General features: G+C 39.5%; 1 protein-coding gene across 1 annotated transcript in view; it reads left to right on the top strand.

Annotated features, from left to right (window-relative positions):
• Window positions 1-26371, top strand: part of TTC21A (tetratricopeptide repeat domain 21A) — a 58432-nt gene that overhangs the window by 24529 nt on the left and 7532 nt on the right. The window contains exons 13-25 of the mRNA XM_032237513.1: window positions 1719-1876; window positions 6931-7143; window positions 9800-10038; window positions 11370-11442; window positions 12400-12510; window positions 13824-13962; window positions 14677-14783; window positions 16764-16952; window positions 17945-18055; window positions 19964-20045; window positions 20245-20395; window positions 24572-24736; window positions 25643-25838. Of these exons, the coding sequence (XP_032093404.1) occupies window positions 1719-1876; window positions 6931-7143; window positions 9800-10038; window positions 11370-11442; window positions 12400-12510; window positions 13824-13962; window positions 14677-14783; window positions 16764-16952; window positions 17945-18055; window positions 19964-20045; window positions 20245-20395; window positions 24572-24736; window positions 25643-25838 (1934 nt within the window). The remainder of the gene's footprint in view (window positions 1-1718; window positions 1877-6930; window positions 7144-9799; window positions 10039-11369; window positions 11443-12399; window positions 12511-13823; window positions 13963-14676; window positions 14784-16763; window positions 16953-17944; window positions 18056-19963; window positions 20046-20244; window positions 20396-24571; window positions 24737-25642; window positions 25839-26371) is intronic.

The following is a 26371-nucleotide window of genomic DNA, read 5'->3' as shown; positions in this document are numbered from 1 at the left end:
CTCTATATGGCAGCTGTTATAATATCTGCCATGTCAGGAGGATAGCAGGGAAACTTCCTTGGACTAGGTGAACCAACATCTGGGTCAGGGGTTAAACTCCTTTCCCCTTCAGAACCATCCTCCTCAGGGCCAACCCCGTCCTCAGGCTGTAAAAGAGATGCAGGAGGGGAATGTTCCCCATCTGTGCCAGTGGACAGTTCTTCAGGAGGACTCTGAGGCCTGGGTGCAGGAATCAATCTAGCCTGAACAGGCCTCTCACAATGATGTGACTTGGCCTTGGCTTTATGAGATCCTGAGGTCAGAGGATCTCCTTGCCCTTTGGAGGGAACCTTCTCCTGAGCCAGAACTTTGGTGGGCTTGGGGGTAACATCTCTTACAGAATCTGCCCTTTTCCTGGATGCTGACTCCCCAGACCCCGTAGGTGCTATAGAGGAAGGAGGGGAATCCCAAGTGGGATCAGCAAGTACAGTATTTGAGGCAAAGGAAGCCATTCTCATGACCGCGCGGTGCTGTCAAAATGGTGGATGGATCTTTTTGATGCTTCAAAATGGCCACCGGAACTTCTTCCTGCTGAAAATCTCAGAGATGGCCGCCTGGAATCTTTGAGTCCTCTGAGGGACTGGAAAGGCGAACCAGCAATGCCGGCTACTTCGCCATGGCCTCCTGGTCGTTTTGAGGCTACAAATCGCTAACGTGACAAACCAGCAGCCCTAGCCCCGAGAAGGGAAGCCGTGGCTCCAATAGCGATTCTGGCGCAACTTGGCGGCAACGAGGCAGCGGCGGCTAGTGGCTGCAGATGGAGGCTGATGATAGGCAATCTTTCCGCTAATAGTCCAGAAGCCGAAACGATCCAGGGAGGTGACGAACTGCAATGAAACGCCCGTGGAACAAAGCGAGGCACAAAAGTGGTAAGGAACTGCCGAGGGAGGAATCCGTGGGCAGAATCCTCCCAGAAAGCTGCTAGGGCCAGGAAATAAATCCCGCCCTACAAACCTCCACACCAAACAGTAAATTTAACAATTTAGAATTTAGGATAGCCAATATATTGAATTAAAATGAATTTATCAATTTAACCACTTGCAAGAAACAAAATTGTCAGAGAGATCACCAGACACAGCCAGTCCAATGGAACGGACTGAGTCTAAGCTGGAGAGGTTAGCACGGAGGGCGGGACTTGTCAATTTGATAGACCCAGTCCTATACTGGCTGGAATACCCATGTCTGGATGATGTCTCCACCTACTGGGAGAATGAACCTCCATCCTCAGACAAGGATATATTTTGAGAATACAATGCTGGTTGTAAGAAATTGATTATATTATCCGGAAACTATTGTCTCCTCTTTAGTTTAACTGTTTTATTTGGACAGGAAATAAAAAGTGAGCGAGATTTGTTGGCCTAATTGTTAACAGTAAAATGTTAACAGTAGCCACTGTTGTAGAGTATAAGTATACAGTAACCAGTACACTAATCTAAAGCTGATTTTTTTCCACTTCAAATTGGAAATTCAAAATTATCAGTTTTTAATGGTAAAAAATACAATGCATGGTTTAAATTAATACTGTTATTTATTTCAATGCTTAAAAAACCAATATTATTACTTCCTTGTAATATAACCAATAAGATGCGTAGGTTCGATTTAGCAAACCACTTTGTGAGTTCAAAACAGTCAGAACTCTAAGAATAAGAAGCAGATGATATAGAACAGCTGTTTTGCAGGAGAACTTGAAACTGCCCAGGGTACACTGCAACGTTGTCTAGAACTGGACCCAACTTTAACAGATGCCAATCTTCTCATGGCCCAGATTCACCTTTCCCAAGGAAACATCAAAGAATGTACCCATTCACTTGAAATAGGGGTTAGTTACAATTTTCAGGTGAGTCTGAAGCACAAGAAAATAATTTAAATATGTGTGAAAACTGACTCTTTTATGCTATACTGCCTATTGATCTATTTAAGAATTTTTAAAAAATTCAAAATAATTTTATTTTGAAACTTTCACACATTCAAAGAAAAGGACAGGAAATTAGTAAAAAGTTTGTTTCTCCAGTGTAAACTAATATTGCCATTTTAATCATTTCATGTTTATGGAGAACCCTGACATACGTTTGTTTGTTTGTTTGTTTGTTTGTTTATTAATTAATATAGCTGCCCAACTCACACATAGGTAAGAAATTATATAATAAAAACCCATTAGACGAAAAACAACCCATTCTCCAAAGTTGGTAGAAATAGCAGCCATGCATGGATTAACTCATCCAGTAACCAATAGGACTGAGTCTACTGATTTGATGTCATAGCCCCTGAGGAGAGTCCTCCCGCTTTTTTGAGACTCAGTTCGATTGGGACTGGCTGTGCTAATTGCTCTCTCCTCAACTTAATACTTAGAATTGCTGAATTGACTATCTAAAACAGTATTAATTGGCTCATCTAAAAATTTCAATAGGGAAAAACTCTAAATTACCTGGTAGAAGGCAGGATCGTCGAAATCAGTTCCTCCAGGAGCCAGGGCTTTCGGATAGCCGCAGCTTCCGCTGTGAAGTGCAGCCAAGAGAGTTTTTTTTCCTTTCGAGTCTTTTAGCCTCCCGACTCTCTTCTGCGGCTTGAAGAGGCTTTTTCATCTTCTGCGCTGCTCGGCATTGGCCGTTGGAGGCCATGCTTAGCCCTCGGGTTCTTGCCGGCTCTCCCTCGTTGCACGCCGACGCCACCGCCAAAGAACTGCCACCACCACAAAATGCCACCGCAGCCGCTAAACAACAACAACGACAGCCTCCATTCAGGGCCCTCATCACCCTACTTGTATCCACGGCCTATTCAGCCTCGTGGTGCCTGGCCCATAGGCTTTTTAGCCTCAGTGGCCATTTTGTTTTGGTGCAAAGATCCCCAGTGGCCATTTTGAATCTCCTCACCAGATCAGCAAGTTTGTGAGTGTTTTTAAATTGTTTGTAGTAGTTGTCTGTTGTTTTTTCCCCCTGTTTGTATTCCCCCCCCCCCGTTTTGGTTTGTGAGCCGCCCTGAGTCCCTCCGGGAATAGGGCAGCATAGAAATGCAAATAAATCAAATCAAATCAAGAGGCAGAATTGACTGCCTGGAGGATCTCCCGATCAGGGGATAAAACGTACTGAGCATCTGAGGTAAGAAGCAGACTCAGAATTAATGCAACTGATTTATTACACAACTAAGCAACAAGAACGTTTTGTGATCTGAAAGCTCTTTTATACTGCCAGCTGTCAGAGCGTTAAGGAATGACAACCCTCTAATTTCCCGCCTCAATGCTAACACGACGAGTCCAATCACATTGCAGCACGCTTGATTGACAGGCTTGACTGGGACACGCAGGGACGTAACGGGACATCTAGCAGCCTTCGTGGATCGTTGGGGACGACATCAGATTCGGCCTATTCTTGGACCTGCGCTCTAGCCCTCCGAACCACTTTGTCACGTGTCTGATCTCCAGGAATCCTCACAAGAGGCTCCTTGTGGAACAAACTATTCTTCCTCTGCTCCACATTTGGGCATTTCAACCTGTGCCTCCAGGCCAGGTGGGACTGGGTTTTTACTCTAGTCTCTTTATCGTGCCAAAGCGTTGATTCAAAAAATGCACTCTCTCCTGCCCATTCTGGAGAGTGTGCGCAAAAATGATCTCCTCACCTCAGTGGACCTCACAGAGGCCTATCTTCATGTGCCCATTCACAAACAACACATATGGTTCCTGAGGTTTGTTTATGTCCTCAGCCCGAAGGGTGTTCAACAAACTGCTTACTGTCGTAGCAGCCCACCTACGAGCCAGACCTATACGGATATTGTTCTACCTGGAAGACATCCTTTTGTTGTCCAGGTCGTACAGTCAGGCTCTCCGGGATCTCTAGGCCACTATGCGGGTGCTGCGGGAACAGGGTTTCTCCATAAACCGGGAGAAGAGCCACCTTGTTCCCATCCCCCGGCTGATCCACCTGGAAGCCCTCATAGATTCCTCTCTGGGGAAGGTCTTCCTGTCTCTGGAGCGTCAAGTCAGCCTCAGGGACTTAGCCAACGAGGTGAGCAGGAAACATCTAGTTCAACTGTCCCAACTGTTGGGGGAAATGGTCTCATGCTTCTCCAACGTCCCGTGGGCACGGCTTCACAGCCGTTGCCTCCAGTGGTTTCTATGGCGGTACCAGACCAACAGCAGCTGTTCCCTAGTGAAAGTCAGGCTGACGCCAGACGTGATCCAATCTCTGAACTGGTGGGTCTCCCCGGCCATCTTTCAGAGATCACTCTTCAAGGAACCTCCACGACTCGTAGTCACGACAGACGTGTCACGGGATGGGGTGCTTACCTGGAGGATCAGGTGGCTCAAGGACTCTGGTCGGACGTTGACCTTGTATGAATTGGCTGGAGTTGAGCGCTATTCATCTGGTCCTCCTCCACTTCCAATCATCGATTCGCAACTCCCACGTGCTGATTCGAACAGACAACATGATGGCCAAGGCGCATGTCAATCACCGGTGGGGGGGACCGTATCGTTCATGGAATCTGCCTTTCGCCTAGGGATCTGGGTGGAAGCCAATCTTCTATCTCTACACACCAAACACATGTATCGACAACGCCCGGGCAGATTGGCTGAGCCGCACAATGATCCATCCTGCAGAATGGAGCCTGAATCGACGCATCTTCAGGCAATTGTCCACGAGGTACAGGACTGCAGTGCTGGATCTATTCACAACGGCCTCCAACAAACAGCTGCCCAGGTACCTTTCCCGTTATACAACATCAGGTGCGAAAGGGACGGAAGCCTTAAGGTGCAGGTGGCCTCACGGCCTCCTGTACGCCTTCCTTCCCTTCCCCCTGCTACAGAGGGTGATTCACAAAATGCTGGAGGAGGAGGCGGAACTCATCCTAATCACTCCTCATTTGCCGTGCCAACCCTGGTGTGCGGACCTGGTCAATCTATCGGTGATCCCTCCATGGAGGCTTCCCATGATCAACTCCCTCCTTCATCAGGGGTCCATTCACCATCCCGACCTCCACTGGCTCCACCTAACTGCCTGGAGGCTGAACAGGCAACCTTGAAGGTGGCTAACCTTTCCGACAAAGTAATCCAGACTATTCAGGCGTCACACTGTCCATCCACCAATAGAATCTATGAATCAACATGGCAAAGATTCACAATGTGGTACAGTTCTCGAGATGTCGTCACTCTCCAAGCCTTGGTAGCTCAGGTTTTATAGTTCTTACAGCAGGGCCTTGACAGGGGACTTTCTCCTAATACCCTACAGTGGCAGGTGGCGGCTCTCTATTCGGTTCTTTCTCTGCATCGTGAGGAGCCTCTTTCCTTGCACCCTCATATCCGTCACTTCATCAGGGGCGCTTCTAACCTGAACCCTCCGGTCACCCATTGCTTTCCCTGGGATCTTGCCAAGGTCTTTGATTTCCTCACAGAACCGCCTTTTGAGCCTCTCAAATTGGCCTCATTACAACATCTTACGCTGAAAACAATCTTCCTGATTGCCGTCACATTGATGCGGTGGGTTTCAGAATTAGCGACCCTTTCTGTCAGATCTGATCCATGTGTGTTTCATCCAGACCGAGTGCGCCTCGATCCCACTTTTATTCCTAAGGTAAATTCAGCTTTCCATCGGTCTCAAAGCTTGACTCTTCCAAATTTCTGTCCTAACCCTACTCATAGGCTCGTACGCAAGTGGCATACGCTGGATGTCCGTCAGGCCCTCAAGATCTATATTACCAGGACGACCGACTTTAGATGCACTGAGGCTCTTTTCGTCTCTTTCCATCCCACCAATAAGGGGCTCAAAGCCTCTTCATCAATGGTTGGGCATTGGATCAGATCTGCCATCTCTAGGGCTTACCTAATTCATCACCTCACTCCGCCGACCAACATCATGGCATATTCAATGCGCAGTGTGGCTACTTCAGCGGCATGGACTACACTAGCCACGGTAGAGGAAAACTGCAGAGCGACCACTTGGACTACTCCGACTCCATTTATCCGCCACTACTGGGTGGATAGATACCCATCAGCAGATGCAGTTTTTGTAAGGCGGGTGCTTCAACAAGTTCTTACCTCCTCTGTCTCCTAGGCCAGTTACATACCAACCTGGGGACAATCTTAGCTTTGGTACGTCCCATGCATGGCTGCTGTCTCCACCAACTTTGGAGAATCGGCCGTTGGTTCTTGCCTGATACGCCCCTTCTCTGGGCAGGTGGAGACAGCAGCCATCGCCATCCCTTTTTTCTCTGTCTGGCACTAGTTCGCAGAGAGGCAGTAGCGTGGTAATCTGGGGAGGTGAATCTTGAGAGCAGTCTGTTAGAGCACAGCAGTCTACTTATCTCCTTCATCAAAGAAGCAGGAGTGCTCTCCTCAGAGGCTATGACATCAAATCAATAGACTCAGTCCTATTGGTTACTGGCTGAGTTAACCCATGCATGACTGCTGTCTCCACCTGCCCAGAGAAGGGGCATATCAGGTAAGAATCAACTCCCCATTTGCCAATGAAATTTGACATTGTCATTAAATCCCAGTTTCAGTTTCCCACCCACCCCTTTTTAAAAATGTTTGATTCATAGTCATTTAAAATGCTATTTCAGTCCTTCCCTATTCAATGTGTGCTGTTGAAACATCACTTAAGTATACAGGGCTTCCATGCTGAGAATTCTTCCTCCAGTGTTTTTATTAGAGCAGCATTCATTATAGATTGTCCTTTACCCTATGCATGATATAATTAATTAGTTTATTTTTACATATATAAAATTGCAAAATAAAACTGGATATTTTAAAGAACCTAATAAAGCTAGTGTTTATACAGCATCACCATGGGGTCCTGAGAGTTGAAATCACAAATCATAAAGGGGCCTTAGTTCTTCACCCTTATTCTAAAGCATTTTAAATTTAGTATTTTATTTGTATCAACTTTTAATATTTTTTTCTAGCTTCGTGATTCTCCACTGTACCACTTCATCAAGGCTAGAGCACTGAATAAAGCTGGGGAGTATCCTGAAGCCATTAAAGTCTTGAAAATGCTTATCAATATACCACAAATGAAAAGGGATGCTAAGAAAGGCCAGGGGCCCTTTGTCACAATGAGTGAGCAGGTCTCCATTTACCTGGAACTTGCTGAAGCTCTTCGACTCAATGGGGAGTTGGTAAGAAATCAAAATTATTTGCCAGATATTGAAGATATTTGAAAAATTGTAAAAGAGTATCACTCTTCTAATTATTATTATTTATTTGTAAAAAAAGGTTTAATTAAAAAACTGTTGATATTTAATGGCTTTATTTTATTATTTTAAGTGGTTCAATAAATAAATAATCTATGAATGCATCAATTTTAATGTTCAATGTGAGAAATATCAGTAAATATAACCCATATTTTTTTAAAGGTTTTTGGGAGGTCCTCCATAATTATTAAAAGTGGGAAGGAGTCCTGAAAGAAAAACCATTTAAGAAGCGCCAATCTAGACAACCAAAAATAATTAAACCAGGTCAAAAATTAACTGGCTAATATTGATATTAATATTCAGATGTTTTTATAATGCCTCTGGGAGGTGTTTTTTTAGTAAACCTGTTCCAAGCATTAGAGATTATAACATGTTTCTCATGTTCCTCCCAGTTAAAAACCACCACTAACTAATTTGATGTGTCATTCAAACAATAACCTTCATCTTTATGCTCTTCTATTCAGTTAGAAGTAGCTAATATTTGATGAGAACAAAGCAGGATCTTCTCAGTACTAGCTCTCAAGCTTTGCCAAGATGAGACTACTATTTACCTGAATGCATGTTATGAATGGTCCAGTGAAGTCATAATTATCAATTAATCATTTAAGACCATTTGCTGGCTTTTCCAAAGAAATCAGGAACAGTTTCAAATAGTTTATGATTCAGGCAACTGTTACAAATAGTCCTTTAAAGTGATCAAATTCTTGTGAGATTATCAAATCTTGCAAGATTTTGGTAGATTCATAATGAGATCTCCTACGCTAACTTTAGATTAATATGTTGTGCTCACTGCTTTTTGTACAATTGTTTATCGGTTGTGAGTTATTGTTCCGTACAATTATATTTTAACTGCTTTCTCGTATCACCAAGTACAATGAAATTAGAGAAATATATAACTAGTGAATTTCATGCCTTCGTGAATAATTAGTAATATCTTTTAATTTCTGTGCTGTCAAAAATGACCTTCTTGAAACCTTGAATAGTGATGCATCTGCAGCTATAAATCAAAATGTCTGTGAGTAGCTGACCCTCTGCCCAGAAATTTAGGGTAGAGAAAGACAGGTAGTCCTCAATTAACAAAAGTAACCAGAATTTCCATCACTAATACAGTCATATAGCGTTGTCATGTGACCATGCTGCTCAGTGATGGCTGCTCAACAGGCCTCAGTGTTAAGTATAGCCCGCATAGGTTATTAAACAAGGGTCTCATGTGATCATGACTTCTGATATCCTGTCAGCTTCCCCATTGACTTTGCTTATGGGAAACTGGCAGGGAAGATGACAAATTATTATCATGTGACCACAGGAACACTGCACCAGTTGGAACTTCAAAAACTGGTCGTAACTGCCACTCATTCGATGCCATTACAAGTTTGAATGGTTGCTTAGAGAGTGGTTGTTAAACAAGGATTATCTATATGCAAGAACTATTACTTAGCTTGTTGATAATTTTTTAGGTCCAAAAATTAATATTTGGGAGCAGCTCAAGCAGATGCTTCCCTGATTAACTGCATTATATGTAAGGAGTGGGAGGAGGTACAGCACAATCAGACTTTTAAGACTTTGTTATTGCAATCTCAATAGAAATAGTTATAGCCTTTCTATAAAGTTTATATCCTGATCTGGTCAGGTGAGGCTGACAATTTGTTTTCTGCTTTGTATTGTGATAAAGAAAAAGGGTAGCTGTAAAAAAAAAAAAAGGTAATAATAAAAAGGAATAAAATCTCTTCAATTCAATTCTTCAATTTGATTTTTGGTATCAACCATTTTTTAGCCTCAGCCTCTATCTGCATTATGGTTTCCCTGTCACACATATATGCTACTAATTCCCAACTCTAGGGGGCGATCATCTCATCTCAGTTTCACAGCCAAAGAGCCAGTGCTGTCCAAAAACGTCTCCGTGGTCATGTGGCCAACCTAACTAATATAGCAATAGCAATAGCAATAGCAGTAGACTTATATACCGCTTCATAGGCCTTTCAGGCCTCTCTAAGCGGTTTACAGAGAGTCAGCATATTGCCCCCAACAATCTGGGTCCTCATTTTACCCACCTCGGAAGGATGGAAGGCTGAGTCAACCCTGAGCCAGTGAGATTTGAACCGCTGACCTGCTGATCTAGCAGTAGCCTGCAGTGCTGCATTTAACCACTGCGCCACCTTGGCTCCCTGGCTTGGCTTCAGCGTTCAACTAAACGCTGAAAGCGCATGGGACACTGCTACCTTCCCACCAAAGATAGTTCCTTTTTTTCTACTTGCATTTTTACATGCTTTTGAACTGCTAGGTTGGCAGAAGCTGGGATAAGTAATGAGAGCTCACTCCGTTATGCGGTGCTAGGGATTCGAACTGCTGACCTTTCTGATCAACAAGCTCAGTGTCTTAATCACTGAGCCACTGCATCCCTTCTGTGTTATGGAAATATACTGGTATTCTTTTTAGGTGTTATATAAAATTACTGGAGTACATATACAAAATTTGTTAAACTTTCCAAAAAGGCTAAATAAATGTTAATAATTTTACCGCTAATAATTACATAATCATTAAGATTTGCAGTTTTGTTTTCACATGCATTATTACATTCCAGCATGAAGCTACCAAGATAATGCAAGATGCCATCAATGAATTTAGTGGGACCTCTGAAGAAATCCGCGTCACTGTTGCTAATGTGGATTTGGCTCTCAGTAAAGGAGAAGTTGATTTAGCTTTAACAATGCTGAGGAATATCACTCCCAACCAGCCATATTACACTGAAGTTAAGGAAAAGATGGCTCAGATATACCTTCTGATCCGAAAAGATAAGAGATTATATATTGGATGCTATTGGTAATTTTTTTTACTTCAAATTAATATTGTCTTTTATTTTCTGCAACCATTCACTTTCATATTTTGCTTTAGGGATAGAGAAGAATATGAAAAATTAGAGCAAACATGAAAATTATGACCAGTTCTGAATAATACAGTCTGAAAATATAATACTAATTTTAGCCTGAAGGCTGAGAAGTATTGTATTTCCAGATTCTTGTTATGCCCTAACTCAGATGACACCCCTTCTTTAAGAAACAGCAACATAATTACTTATGAAATTAATTGAACTTTTGGATGCAAAGGTCCTAAGTCACTATTTGAATGAAATTCTTATCAGAGAGTGGTACTTCAACTTTCCTTCTCTCAGCAAGTGAGCAAGATTTTCTGGTGTGTGCCTGTATGGATCTGAATACATATCCATGATGGTCAGATCAACTTTCCCAACCCTTAGCTCTCTAGAGATATGTTAGACAACATAGTTAATGCAACATGGACATTTTTAAGGATAGAATTATATTCTAAAAAACAAGGTTCAGTGAGAAGAACAAAGTTCGCCAGGGAAAGGTAGACTCCTTTTTAAAATGAGAAGACTTGGGCTTCACTTTCTCCCCATGTTTACAATAAAAGTGCTATCTCAGATATGACAGAATCTTCATGTCTCTCTATGAATGTCTGAGTGCATTCTCATTCCCTAATATGATTGGTTATACAAGTATTTATTGTATTTTTGCATTACAGTTATCATTTGCGGGACATTAATAATGTGCTCATATTGCAGTGCAGCTAGGCAGATGTCTATGGAGATTCTCAATCATACAGGTCAAGGGTGTCAAACTCAATTTTATTGAGGGCTGACCAGGGGAGCATGGTCAGCTTGATGCCACTCACTGGATGTGGTTGACTGGGTGGGCGTGGCCTGCTTGATGCCACTCCCCAAACTGCTGGCATGTTTCCTCTTTGAATTGGGTAGACTGGCCCGAAGCTCAGCCAAAGTGACATGGGTCAGCCCTTTACATTTTCCAGGCCAGCCTCCTGGGCAGGATCTAACCACATCATGGGCCAGATCCGGCACCTGGGCCTTGAGTTTGATATCCCTGATCCAAGTCATAGTTATCCTAAGGGTGCTTTTTCCAAAAAGCAATTGGACTGCTTATTTTTGGGGTGAGAAGTGAAACAGTTACAAAGAAAAACAAAGTTCAGTTGCCTTTTGGAAAAAGCAACTTTGGGAGATAGACAAATGAGCTGCGCCAATTTAAAAGTTATCTTTTATTTTTGGCTTGTGAAAACTTAAAATTATGCCCTATATTTTTAATTTTTTCTTGTAATTTAAATACCATCCTTTTACCTAGTGAATTGTGTGAAAATTTGCCAAGTCCTCATACTAGTCTTCTCTTGGGTGATGCCTACATGAATATTCAAGAGGTTAGTTCAAAAATATTATTTATTATTGATTCTCCCACCCCCACCCCCGCTTTCCTCCCTCCCTCCATCGATCTTGTGTATGCATAAAAATAAATATATAAATATTAATCCTTTGACTACTCCAAGCAGCTTGACAGATCAGGAGTTCGAAGGCAGATAACCCCTATAAATTGGCTGCCTAAAAATTGATGAAGCGATCTGAAAGGGTTTGCACAGGCATAATCATTTCTCCTGTCATTTAAGATATCAAAACCATATGTGAGGCATTTGAGCATTATCAAACTTCACAATGTTTTTCTTCTTAAATTTTTGTCACTTCACAATGCTTCTTCACCCCTATGGAGGCAATGCTTTTCTGGTTTTTTCTGTGGTAGGGATTCCTTCAAATCCTCCCCCCATTTCCCTTAAGGTTTCTCCACAGGTCCTCAGAATATCATTTCTGCTCTTTTTAGACTCCATCTATCTGCTCAACAGCTCCTTCAATCATCCAGCTAGCTAGCTTCCAGAGAGAACTGCTGTGATGTTTATAGTAGAAACATGGTTAATGTACATGGGGGATGGAGGCAAAATTAAGTTCCCATTCTTGTTTGTTTGTTTGTTTGTTTGGAAAGGGGAGGGAAGGGAAGCTAGTAGCAAGGGAATGTTTTGTTGGTTCTTGGATTCCTGTTCTGACTTGTGCAATGGGGTTAAGTGTGGGGACAATAATTTGACAACTAACCAGAGAATAGCACAATATTCCTTGATCATTGAAATAGTGATAGCATGGTGCTATATTAATCAAGATAGAGCTAGGTTTCCACTATCCGTATATTAATAGAAGGCATTAAACCCTGTATCAGAGTTTGGAAAACGAACAAGTGGGACAATGAAAAATTATATTTAAAATGATAGGTTTCAAAGCTATCATGATTAATGTTACATATAAAAATAACTGCAATGTTACTTTCATTGTTTTAGCCTGAAAAAGCTTTAGAAGTCTTTGAAACAGCTCAGAAGAAGAATCCCCTGGATGCAACAGTAGCACGGAAAATTGGGCAGGCTTATGTGTACACTCACCAATATAACAAGGTGCAGAAATAGATTTATTCATTTTTATTCAACATCATTCAAAACCAAGCCAAGGAAATATACAGCCTCCTATTATTCTTTAATCTGACCAATGAACTGAATTTGTACTTGCGTGCATAGTCAAAATCAGGATATGGGATTAGTCTGCTTAGTTCATAAACTACTGGGTAAAAGTGGAATTAGATACAAAAGGCTATGTAGCCCAGGACATTTTTTTAAAAAAAAAACCTTATTAGTTTTATAGGACTCACTGATGTGGCAAATTTTGAGGTGCAGGAGTTTTCATAATAGCCCTGTCTGCAAGAAAAATGTGTAGGTACATCCCCTGTTTTATTATGTTAATTGGAATGTTCACATAAACCTGTACATTCTAATTAAAAACCCCATAATAAAACTCACACAATCCCATGTGCATTTATCAGGGAAGTTCTACTACACTTAGCAGATACATAAACTCACAGTTATTTTTAATCCAAAGCCTTCACTTAGCTAAAACATAATCTTTTCACTCATTATTGGAAATGCAGACAATATTGCAAAGATGCATTGTTATTTAAAATGCTAGCACAAGGTAGACAGGGCCTTCAAAACCAAAAATAAGTATCCAGCTTTTGCTTTATAGCTTCTCTTGTATTTCCTACTATTCTTTCATAAATAAATAAAAAAGCTTTGGTTCCAAGTCAATGGCCTTTTAAGACCATTCAGTTTCCAAAGCAAATTTTGTGCTGGAAAAAAAACCAGCCTTATTGTTTGGTTTCCTTCCTTTTCTAGCTCATTAAATTGACAGATACAGCTCATTATTTGGATTGCCTTCCTAATCCAAATAAATTTGGAGACATGACTTGCTCAACATTAGTGAGATTTAGGAAGACTAGCAAAACCTGATTATTTCAGCTGATCTTAGAAGGAAATATGAATATTTTATTATCTTCGGCATAAGAATATTTGATTTTGCTATTTATTCATGGGGGTGGTGTTCTGCATTGGATTGGGGATTATTTTCCTGTTGGTTACGTTTTTAATACATTTGGTAGGATTGTAAAACAAGCAGAATCAGTTGATGATTGCAACTGTATAAGCCTGTTATAATTAATTATAATTTAATTAATTAAATGGATGGGGTAAAAACAACAAATATATGAACCAGATTTTGTTACCATTCTATATGGGATTTAATTCATCTGTGAAGTCATACAGTCTATTGAGAGCGGCAGATTTGATGATGATATGACTTGTCAGTCTCATAGAAGCATGTTTTTTATTCATAGCCAATAGCTGAGGCTCTATTATCAATATATATCAAATTGTTTCAGGCTATTAATTACTATGAAGTTGCTCTCAAGATGAGTGAACAGGACTTTTTGTGTCATGATCTTGCTGATCTCCTATTAAAACTCAAAAAATTTGGCAAAGCTGAAAAAGTTCTGAGCCAAGCACTAGATCATGATCCAGGTAACATTTTTCTTTTCTTTTCTTGGAATCTTCAGCTGCATTTTTATCTTGATATAAGGCAGAAACATGCTCTTGTCATCTACATTTGTATATAATACCTCATTTCTCCATTGAGGATTTTTTTAAATGACTAGTTATCTTATCACACCATCCCTGCCTTATCTATAGTTAAAACTTATATATAATTGAGACTAGAAACAGAGTAGAGAAGAGCAACAAAGATGATTAGGGAGCTGGAGGCTAAAACATGCTGAAATTGGGTATTTCTAGTTTAGTGAAAATAAGGACTATGACACGATAGCAGTGTTCCAATATTTGAGCGGCTGCCAAAAAAGAGGAAGGGATTAACCTATTCTCCAAAGCACCAGAAGGCAGGACAAGAAACAATGGGTGGAAAGTAATCAAGGAGAGAAGCAACCTATAAATAAGGAGAAATTTCTTGATACTGGGAACAATTACCCAGTGGAATGACTTACTTTCAGAAATTATGGGTGTTCTAACACTGGGAGGTTTTTAAAAATAAATTGGACAAGCATTTGTTTGAAGTGGTATAGGGTTTCCTGCCAGAGCAAAGGGTTGGATAAGAAGACCTCTAAGGTCCTAGCAACTCTTAATCTGAGAAAATTTCTGAGGAAAACTGCATGGCAGAATTTTATATCTAATTGTTTAAAATATATATACAAATCAACAATTATTTTTCTGTTTGACTTACAGTTGATGATGTACCTTCAATGATGAAGGATGTGAAAAATTTAATATTACTAGCAAAGATTTATGAGACGACTAAAAGAGGCGAGGTTATTCTGGAAACTCTGACAAAGGTAAAATGTCAACATTACATAAACCACAAATCAGAAGAATTATTTCAAAGGAAATTCTAGTATACAAGACAAAATACATACTTGTGTTTTTCAAATAAGCCACAGTTTGAAATCAAGTAGCAACCTAACTTTTGTATCACAATAAGCTTGTAATATTTATAACCTACTCTTTCAGACAGAGAAGATAACCAGTTGAGAGCAATGTTTTCAATATTCAACTTTCTTAATTTGTTCTCAACCATCAGAAGGGTTGACAGTTATCAAAACAGGAAACAGATGTAAACTGCCATGCCTTTACAAAATAATCCTTAACATTAAAACAGTGGAAGGAAACAATAGTTTTGCCATAATAAGCACTATATTTCATGTCTCCTTTGAAAGTAGTGGATTTATTTAAATTCTTATATTGTCACCTTAGCGTTTTTCTAAGAAATATCACTGATCAGAGCATTTAAGGTTTTTATCTTCTGTTCTAGACTTCAAAGAGAGAAGTCTGATCTCTAAAGCAAAGCCAAAATACATGCAGAATTAAGAGACATAATGAGAAATGGTTTGTTCAAAATGTATAGATAGAAAAAAAATCCCTAACATCTTGATTGGACCTTCTTCCTTCTGAGATTGGCCAGCCATTTGTTTGGAATGTTATAGGGTCTTCTGCCTGGGCAGGGGGTTAGACTAGAAGATCGCCAAGATCCCTTCCAATTCTGTTATTCTGTTATACTCATTTGACTTGTATCTTAGGAAATCAAGACTATGTACATTGTACTATCATTTGACTTGTAATTTTATCTCTCCACAATGAGCATATGTGGTGTTTATTTATTTGTTTGTTTTATTCATGTGGCCTTGTATCTCACCACAGTGACTCTAAATTGTTAACACAGTTAAAAATCAGAACCAACAATAAAAATAACATATAACCTCAGTGCCTCTCAAGAGGGCCCCCAGGGATTCAGAGCCAATCTGATATGTAAGAGAGGCTTTTAAGATAGAAAAGGTAGTTACTAACTACGGGTCTTTAATGTAACATCTTTTTCTATCACAAATAGAAACAATTGATGAGAGCTGGTGCCACAAATAATCCAGGCCTATGGCATGAAGGGACATGGTGGCTCAGTGACTAAGACGTTGAGCTTGTCAATCAGAAAGGTTGGCAGCTTGGTGGTTCAAATCCCTAGCTCCGCGTAACCGAGTGAGTTCCCACTACTTGTCCCAGCTTTTGTCTACCTAGCAGTTCAAAAGCATGTAAAAATGCAAGTAGAAAAATAGGAACCACCTTTGGTGGGAAGATAACAGTGTTCCATGCACCTTTGGTATTCATGCTGGCCACATGACCATGGAGACGTCTTCGGACAGCGCTGGTTCTTCAGCTTTGAAATGGAGCTGTGCCCCCTAGAGTCGGGGACGACTAGCACATATGTGCGAGGGGAACCTTGTCTTTGCCTTCATGGCATGAAGGGCTTTATAGATGACTGCTAGCTTCTTGAACTCCACCACAAGCATACCGGCAGTTAATGCAGCTCAGAGCAGAAATGAGTGCACATTAAGAGTCACTCATAAATGTGTATGTCATCTCATTTTTGCACCAGCTGCAACTTCTTCAAGGGCAGCCAGGCCTGAGAGCGGAGCCTTCTGGTCCAGCAAAGGGCATAACTGGCATACAATACAGAACAGGGTTAAAGCCTCCCCGGCAGGGCTGTCACCTGATCTTTGAAATAAATTCTATTAAAGTGACTGGCTCAACTTGTCCCTTGATTTCAGTCCAATAACCAAACTACAATAGCAGACTTTAAAGCAATTGCTAATTTTCAGCCTAACCTTATGATAAAACAGTACGGGGAGAAAACAATATGCTGCTTTAAGATCCTCAAAGAAAAATAGGAAGATAAATCTAAAGAACGTCACTAATTAAGTGTTCATCAGGTACTAGTTTATATGTAAGCCCAATTGCCCTAATTTTATATATTTGTCCTATTGAAGGCTTATGACACCCAACAAAGGATATTAAAGAGAGTTCGTGTGGAGCAGCCTGAGTTGATCCCTCCTCAAAAACAAATGCTACTAACAATTTGTGTGCAGTTTGCCAAGTTCCATCAATCTGAAAAGGAATATGAAAAAGCTGTGAAGTACTACTCAGAGGCCCTGGCCTCCGTGCCAACTGATAATAAGGTAACCAACTCCCCACTTCAAAGGCAAAACATCTAAACTGTCCAGTTCTGGGACTTCTTGCAAAAAATGCTGGGTCAGATTCAATAAAGCATTTTTACATTCTTAAGCAGCAATATGTATTTCAGATCATTTAATATAAATTTGTTTTGCTTTGTTGTGGGGATAAAAAATTACCCATTTGAAATAAGTAGCAAATAGCTTGACTACAGTACTATTATTAGAAAAGAGGCAAACCATGTGAGTGAATATAGTGTATTTTATATTAACGATGCCAAGACAGATTGAACTGGATGGTAACAAAACACTGTTCCAAGTATGAATTACGAGGAGCCAAAGCACCATTACAGCAATGCAGGTCAAATTGCTGGCCTACCTCAGGCAAAGCTTAGAAATGAACTTTTGCTTTTAGATTTGAATATTTCTTTTTTTTAGCACAAAATGTGGGGTCCAGGATAGAATTGAAAAGTGACTCAACCTAAAAGTATAGTTAACTATAGTCTCTTTAGTCCAACCATAGAGGGAAGGTTAGAGATATCTGATATAGAGATAGCTCTCTATATGACCACAATTGAGTCCAAAATTTCGGTTGCTAAATGAAAGATTTAGCAAAATGAGTTTTGTCTCATTTTAAGACTTTTTTTGCCACAGTTATTAAGTGAATCACTGTAGTTGTTAAGTTGGTAACACAGTTGTTAAGTGAACTGGCTTCCTCGTTGATTCTGCTTGTCAAATTCAGAAGATCACAAAATGTGTTTGCATGACCCAGAATATTGTAATCGTCATAAATATGAGTCAGTTGCCAAGCATTTGAATTTTGATCGCATGACCATGGAGATACTATGAAAAATGGCCATAAGTCACTTTTTCAGTGCAATTGTAACTGTGATTGGTCATTAAATGAACTAAATAACTCGAGAACTATCTATGATTATCATTCCCTTCTTCTGTATCAATTTATTGCTGAATAAATGTTATTTCCATTTTATTTGCAGATAATATTGGAATTAGCTGAACTATATTTGATACTAGGAGACACAGACCAGTGTGAACATTATTGTTCTCTCCTGCTTCAAGACAATGAGTGCAGTGAAACTGGAACAATGGTATGCAGTTTGGTTGCCTTCTCATATACTCAGCTGTAAAAAAAATAAAGCTTTGTTGTGGTTTTCTTTATCTCAATAGCCCACCACAGCTCTTCACTGGGTGACTCTTCTGAAAAAAGGTTTGAAAAGCTTTCAAATGAAAATTCAGTTGAATCTGAATCTTTATCAAATATTAAATGACATTACTTTAAAAAAATCAGTTGTTTGGAAGCAATTCTGTTGCTCACATGAAGAGATGTGATAAAGGGAGCCTCAAAGATCCTTTTTTTTCTTCAAAAGGCAATTAGACTTTTTCTTTGAGGAAGAAGAAGAAAACATTTCGCTTCTCATCCAAGAAGCTTCACATCAGTTCTGATGTTGGGAGAAGACAACTTCCATCCCCCTGCCGTCACAACTGATGAAGCTTTTTGGATGAGAAGTGAAATGTTTTCTTCTTCCTCCTCAAAGGGAAAAAAAACAGTCCAGTTGCCCTTTGAAGGGGAAAAAAGCACTTTTGAGACAACTATGACCTGAATGACTGAGAATCTTCACAGATATGATAAAGGGAGCATTTGCTTCAGCTCAGAACAACATTGTCTTAATGATGTATGACACCGAATAAAGTTCACACAAATTTAATATTTACTATCTCAGACTAGAAGAATCTCATTCATTTTGCTCATTTTTGCTTATAAATCTATAAGAGTCTCAAAGATACTTGATTTTGTGTTGACATTTGCTACTTAATATAAACATTCCCCGGAGAGTCAGAAGAGGCTTACGAATGGGTTGCCAAGCTGCCAGAAACTGAAGCAGTAGACCAGTGGTTGGCCATGCCCCACCTAAGCATCTTTAAAATCCTGATGCTCCACTTGTGACATATAGTTCTTACTTTACTCAAAAAGTGAACTCTACTCACACGGAAGAAGCCTAAAAGGCCATTAACTGGGTTTAAACAAGGTTCAAATTGCTCCCATTAAAAATCAAATTGGCCCACTATGGGACATGTTGGGAGCCACTGCAGTATACAGAGTTCCCAGAATCTGCTTGCAGATCAGAAACTGGCTTAGGATAGAAACAGGAGTCTATAATTACTTCAAACAAACAAACAAAAAGAAAAATATTCATAGTGGAACAGTCTGCAAACTTTCCCATATGGAAGTTTATTTATTTTATTTATTTATTTGGTTTGTCCAACATGAACAAGATAACAGGTATGTATAATCATGGACATGAACAACGGGAATGAATACAAATAAATGGGGACAGTAGGATAGGGACAGAAGGCATACTGGTGCGCTTATGCACGCTCCCTTACGGACCTCTTAGGAATGAGGTTTGGTCCACGGACAGTTTAAGTTGAAGCTGTGGGGGTTTGAGGATGTAACAACTGAGTCAGGTAGTAGTTCTTCGCATGTTCTAGCTATCTAGCTATCTATCTGAAGTTCAATTTATGCAAAAAATATCTACTTGAAATTTATTTTTATGGTTTCACTGTTCTACAATCAAAACCTCATTTGTATTTGTTCAGTCTGTCTGGAAAACAGTATAACTTGCTTGCAGACCTCCAAAGTCCCTTCCAAGTCTGTTATTTTGTTATTTAAATGAACTGTTGTAAGTCGAGAACTATCTGTACATGTGTGTATGAAGGCACATCTAACTATCCACAGACACACAATCACAAAAGGAAATGAGGTACCCACAACTTAGTACATCTCTAGAAATCATCTTTTCAAATTGCTAAGGTTCTATGAATCTATTTGAGTTGAACAAGAGTTTAAGATAAAAAGTCCTTAACCTTCAGCTCTTCACTGGTAGATTTAATTTCATTTATTTTGATCTTTATGAGCTTTTATAAAAGAATGAATTTTAAAAATGCTGTGGTCTTGCTTTCTGTTGAAATATTTAAATATTTTTTTCTTTTGTTAGATGTTGGCAAGCCTTATGTTTAGAAAAGAAAAATATGAGCAAGCCATAAGTCTTTACCGGAATGTTTTGGAGAAAAATGCTGGTATGTATTTATAATTTAGTCAAAGCACTTATATGTTTCTTTTAGACCTTAAATGGGATTACTGAAGTAGGTTACAAAACAAATTAAAAAATTATCAAACTAAATAATTCCTTTGCAGTGTATCTATGTTACCAAGAATTTAACTGTGAAAAGTATTGAAAAAAAATATTTTTGCTAAAAGTATAAACTTGTGATTTAGATAACTTTCCAGTTATGGAGAACTTGATTGATTTGCTGAGAAGAAGCGGTAAACTTGATGAAGCAACACCCTTTTTCGAACTAGCCAAAACAAAATCAATTCGAACACCTTTGGAACCTGGCTATAATTATTGCATGGGGCTCTATTATTGGTAAGTCATACAGAATGATATTTATGAAAATCAAAGATTTGGTACACCTAAATATGATGTTCATTACTCAAAATGATAAAATCCCTTGTGTATAAGAAAGAAATAATTGAAGATGGAGTTGTAATTCATTCTAATGCTACAGAAGAAAAGGAATTGGTGTTCCTCCAACTTTTGCAAAGATCCTGTTTGTATAAAAATACAACAACATACACATGTCATAGGTAAAGGTAAAGGTTCCCCTTGCACGTATATGCCAGTTGTTCCCAACTCTAGGGGGGGTAGTACTCATCTCCGTTTCAAAGCTGAAGAGCCAGCACTGTCCAAAGACATCTCTGTGGTCATGTGGCTGGCATGACTAAACTCCGAAGGCGCATGGAACGCTGTTACCTTTCCACCAAAGGTGGTGCCTATTTTTCTACTTGCATTTTTACATGCTTTCGAACTGCTAGGTTGGCAGAAGCTGAGATAAGTAACAGGAGCTCACTCCGTTACACAGTGCTAGGGATTCGAACTGCCGACCTTTCTGGTTGACAAGCTCAGCATCTTAGCCACTAAGATAATGCAATGGAGATAATGCAAGGTGGTGTGTGTGTGTGTGTCCGTCCGTCACCGTTAGAGGGCAACTCTCATCATGTATCCCATTTATAGCAGTAGCAATAGCAGTAGACTTATATACCGCTTCATAGGGCTTTCAGCCCTCTCTAAGCGGTTTACAGAGAGTCAGCATATTGCCCCCAACAATCCGGGTCCTCATTTTACCCACCTCGGAAGGATGAAAGGCTGAGTCAACCCTGAGCCGGTGAGATTTGAACCGCTGAACTGCTGATCTAGCAGTAGCCTGCAGTGCTGCATTTAACCACTGCGCCACCTCGGCTCTTAGTATTATAGTATTATAATGCCTTATTTCTCTCCTTATGTCCGTAGCTGAGTGGCAAGGGATTTTATCTACCATGTGTATGTCTGTATATATAAACCACTATTAATTGTCTAAAGACTCTGTGTCCTATGTGCTCTGTTTTGCTCCTGGGTTTATTTCATAATAATAATCACGCTGCCAAAATTGACAATATTGATACCTATAAATAGCAGTAGAGCCAAGGTGGCGCAGTGGTTAAATGCAGCACTGCAGGCTACTGCTAGATCAGCAGGTCAGCGGTTCAAATCTCACCGGCTCAGGGTTGACTCAGCCTTCCATCCTTCCGAGGTGGGTAAAATGAGGACCCAGATTGTTGGGGGCAATATGCTGACTCTCTGTAAACCGCTTAGAGAGGCCTGAAAGGCCTATGAAGCGGTATATAAGTCTACTGCTATTGCTATTGCTATAAACCCTCCCGCTTCCATCTAGTTTCATAATGAAAATAACATAGACTATGATCCTAGTTTGATATGTTCCTCAAGCCATTTCTTTAAAATATTAAAAATCTTAAAATGAATTCTTGTTCCTTATCAAGTGTGACTGTTAGACCTGCTCTATAACTATGGGTCAAACAGTGAAGGAAGCTGTCAGGGGATGGCGCAGAAGGTTTCCAAATGGAATCAGAGACACTGACGCAAACTTGTAGTTTTATATACATACATACATATGTATATCTATATTTACAGCAAACTAAACAGTGGGGCAAATAGGAGGATTATCTAGTAAATCATTTCACGGCAGGAACATCATGAGATAAATCACAAGGCACATATAGAAGAAAAAAGGCGGGACAAAAGGGAAACTCCCCCTCCACATCCATAGCAACCAATCACAGCGCAGTTTGCCTCGTGCAGGAGCCAGCTCTCTCCCATCAGTCAACCACAAGCATGTGTTCTGGCTCACAACCCCACTGCTCCAGCTGTTAAATTTAAATCTCTTAACAGAAGCACATCTGAGTATCTTTAATAACATTTGGACTCATCTAGGTAGCTGAGTTAAAATGCTTCCCAGCAGTCCGTGAATCACTAGAAAACTGCTGGCATAAAATGTGCAGTTAGGATTGCCATTACCAGGCACCAAAGGGGAGGAGGGGGATTCCTGATGCTCTTGCTCACAAGGCATTCTTCATGCCTGTGACATGGCAGCAAAGCTAGTCTTGAATGCAAGTTTAGCATTCTTTCCAAAGAGCATTCTACCCAGGTTAAAAAAATCAGTTTAACTGATAGGTCACAGATGCAGAGGAAAATATGAGGGAACAATTAATAATGAACAAATTGAAACAATTGGCTGAGTGACTGAGGAGTTCAGTGCAATCCAATTACTATGTGGCTGGCAGCACCTGGGAATAGCCAATGGAAGACCATGGAAAAATAAATTATACATGATTGCCCCCATGTATAATAAGAGTCGCCACAATGGTAGTTAGTACAGAATGTCCTGGGTTTATGACCACAATTGAGCTCCAAATTTATATTGCTAAGTGAGACAATAAATTGAATTTAACCCACTTTTTGCCACAGTTGTTATATGAATCACTCCAGTTAGTAGCACAGTTGTTAAGTGAATCTGTCTTCCACATCGACTTTGCTTATCAGAAAGTCATAAAAGGGAATTACATGACTCCGGGACAAAGCAACTGTCATAAATACACACTTAATGCCTGAATTTTGATCATGAGACCATGAGGATGTTTTTCAATGGTGAAAAACAGTCATCGGTCCCTTTTTTCAGTGCCATTCTAACTTCGAACAGTCACTAAACAAACTGGCAAGTCAAGGATTTCCTTTAGTAACAAAATTGGAACAGAGTGGAAAAAACTAATATACTAATTAAAGAATTGGGCCAGTCACTCACAGCTCAGTCTAATTCTGAGGGCTACTTTTGAAGGGGGCGGGAATAATACAATATATTACTTGAACTCATCAATGAAAGGCAGAATGTAAATCTCATTAATCAATAATAAAACTATGGCACCCAACTCTCAAAGGCAGACATAGACAACTGCTGTCTGTAAAACAACTATAGAAACTGCAGCTGCATTAGATTGGTCGGGGCTGTGGTAATAGTTATAAATGCCTTTTCAGACAGAATAAAAATAAAAACAGTAAAACTAATGGCCAGACAAAGCCACCTATTGCAACAACAACAAAAAAAAGCAACAGAAAACCTGCACTCAGTGATGCAGAACTAGCCCCATATAACTGGCAAAATCCTAGTCTCTTTCTGGTTTAAATCAACCTCCTATATCTTCAAAGGAAAAAAAAATACTAAATCTAATTTAAGAAGAAGTTTAATAAGAACAGACAAGTGCCATGAAAAGCTTCAAGTTATAATGTGGACAGATGTCTCTCTTGATCTCTTGGTAACTTTAGAGGAAGAAACATCGCCACAGCAGCTTAAAGGGCTGATACCTGCGAACAACACCCCCCCCCCCCCCCAATTCCTGACCATGTTAGCAACTATACCAGGCAGTAATAATGAACAACATGGTTTGGGGAGAAGGAAGAAAACACGAAAGTTTTTAAAACTGGAGCAACTAGCAATGACTTCAGACTGCCTCTACTGTGGGCTGGGCTGGTATAAGGGAAACATCATAAGAACATGGCAGAAAAAAATGTGCTTACTGGGGCATATTTACTTCAGATTAGGGGGAAGTGAGGAAGAACTGTATTGTCTCCTCAGTTTTAAAGTGAATGAGGTTCTTTGCTGTCTTATGTGTTGTAGTAAGAATATTTTCAGAATTTGATCTTTTCAATTTTTAAATAGATTTTAGATGTATAATTTCTTTTTGTCTAGATAACATTATCTTTATTTCTCTTCCACATCCGTAGAAATCTCAGACTCTTTTAGACTCATCAATCCAACAGATTAAAGTTAATCTAAGACTAATTAGTCTCTGGACTTCAATTCACTGGACTCTGTTTTGAATTAAGTCTATGATAGTATGAAACCAAATGTTTGAATATATTATTATTTTTATTAGCAAGATTGATCATTTTAAAGTTGCTGTACTCAGGGGTGGATTGCTGCTGGCGTTACTGCTGGTTCAGTTCATGCACACTGTGCATACGCAGAACATTAAAAAAAGGACAAAAAACATGCCGGCAGCAGTAAACAGGCAACCGGTTCGGAAGTGTGGCCAGCCTGGGTTGCTGTTGGTTCTATGACCAGGCCAGTTTACTTGCACCAGTGCGAACTGGTAGCAACCCACCTCTGGTTTTACTGCCTGTACTTTTTAAAAACTTTATTTCCCTAAACAGGCATATGTGGCAACCTAATCAGGCTTTGAAGTACTTCAACAAGGCTCGTAAAGATAGTGATTGGGGCCAGAAAGCCCTTAGCTATATGATCCTGATATGTCTCAACCCTGACAATGAGATAGTAGGCGGAGAGACTTTTGAGAATCAAAACACTACAGATGCCAGGTAAAGGAAAAGCTCCTTAATAAAATATGAAGCTCATAATTTTTTTAAATTGATCTTTTTGTAATTTTTTTTCCCACTTATCCTCTAAATGGGCCTGAAAAACAGGATTATGCCATTCGTAGACAAAGAAAAAATATTTTTGTTCATATTGCAGTGTTTTATTATCCCATAATTGCCTTTGATCCTCAGGTGCTATTTATTCCATGAAATTGACAGGGTGACATAATTACTTTATCCTATCCAGTTGTAGTTTTTCCAGTATTTTAATAATAAAATAATTGTTGTACTATTGTGTGTAATTTGATTACAGTGGGTGCAAACTTAATTAACAACAAGCAAATAAATCAGTAAGTAAGCAAGCAAGCAGAACCTGTCTTATAGCAAATATAATTAGTGTAGTATAGAATTCGATAGCAAGCCAAATTGCTTCAGATCTGACAGTCTTGCTGTATCCATCAGCAACTCGTTGAATGAACCGTGCTTACACCTGCACAAATCACCACACAGGCTTAGGAAGATACACATTTACATTCAGGAGGCATTATGGAGGCAAAAATAGGCACATTGATGCTGGATCATTGCTTTGATCAGATCTGATTACTGTATGCTGCTCTTCTCTACAGTTATGTCTACAGATTTTTCAAACCTCTGCTGAAGTGGACAAAATCTATTTGAGATTTTATGCACGCATAACCTTCTATGTGTAAAATCTCATTTATTTTATCTATGGGCAAAATTCTGTTCACCTTTTAACAGACATTCCAATGTAATAGACACCACAGTCAATTAAATCCAAGCTTTGCGGTTATATTACTGAGTTTAAAAGGCAATAAATCAGTAATCTTTTCTTTAATGTTGTCCAGTACTTGAGTAATTTAGGAAACATAAATACTTTCTTTTTGACAGTAACGTTAAGGAGAAAAAAGAATCTGAACAGCATGGGATACGCACAGCTGAGAAGCTACTTAAGGAGTTTTATCCTCACTCGCAGGAAGGCCAGAATCAAGTGGAAATGTTGCAGAGCTACTGTTTAATGGCCACAAAAGAAAAACACAATGTGGAGAAGGCTCTGAAAGTATTTATAGAAATGGCACAAAATGAGGTAGATAATAAAAAGTATTTGAAATTCAAAATGATACCTATCAGCAGAAACTTTGTAAAGGCATTGGAAAGCCCCTAAAAGCTAACTCTCCTTAAAATGTTTAGATTTTTTTTCAGAGTAATATCAACAGAAGTAGAAATACAGATCAATTTGTCAAATGCTGTCTACTATCTCACTCTATATTGAAATATACTTTTAATCTAGAAAAAAGCTATTCCTTAAGAGGCATTCAATGACGGGAAATGCTCTTTGCACATGCCCAGTTTAGTTTTCCTTGTTTCTTTTCATAATAGGCTTTTTTAAAAATTGGCATAGCCAGAGATGGAAAGAAGATAATGAAAAATGACTGGTGTAAGTTGGAGGGGAGTCTACAGTATCTACAAAATACCTCTCCTACCTAGGATGAAGTGTAGATTATATGACCTTATATATTAATGTGGGCTTTTCAGTAGAGCCTGTCGTAAATAACAGTGAATAGCTTGAGAAAAAGCTTATCCCATTTGGCTTTATCTTTCTCTGATCTGATCTTATCC

This window comes from Thamnophis elegans, chromosome Z, assembly GCF_009769535.1.
Source record: "Thamnophis elegans isolate rThaEle1 chromosome Z, rThaEle1.pri, whole genome shotgun sequence".
Lineage (NCBI taxonomy): Eukaryota > Metazoa > Chordata > Lepidosauria > Squamata > Colubridae > Thamnophis > Thamnophis elegans.
The sequence above is the reverse complement of the archived record's forward strand: the minus strand, read 5'-3'. Positions and strand labels throughout refer to the sequence as shown.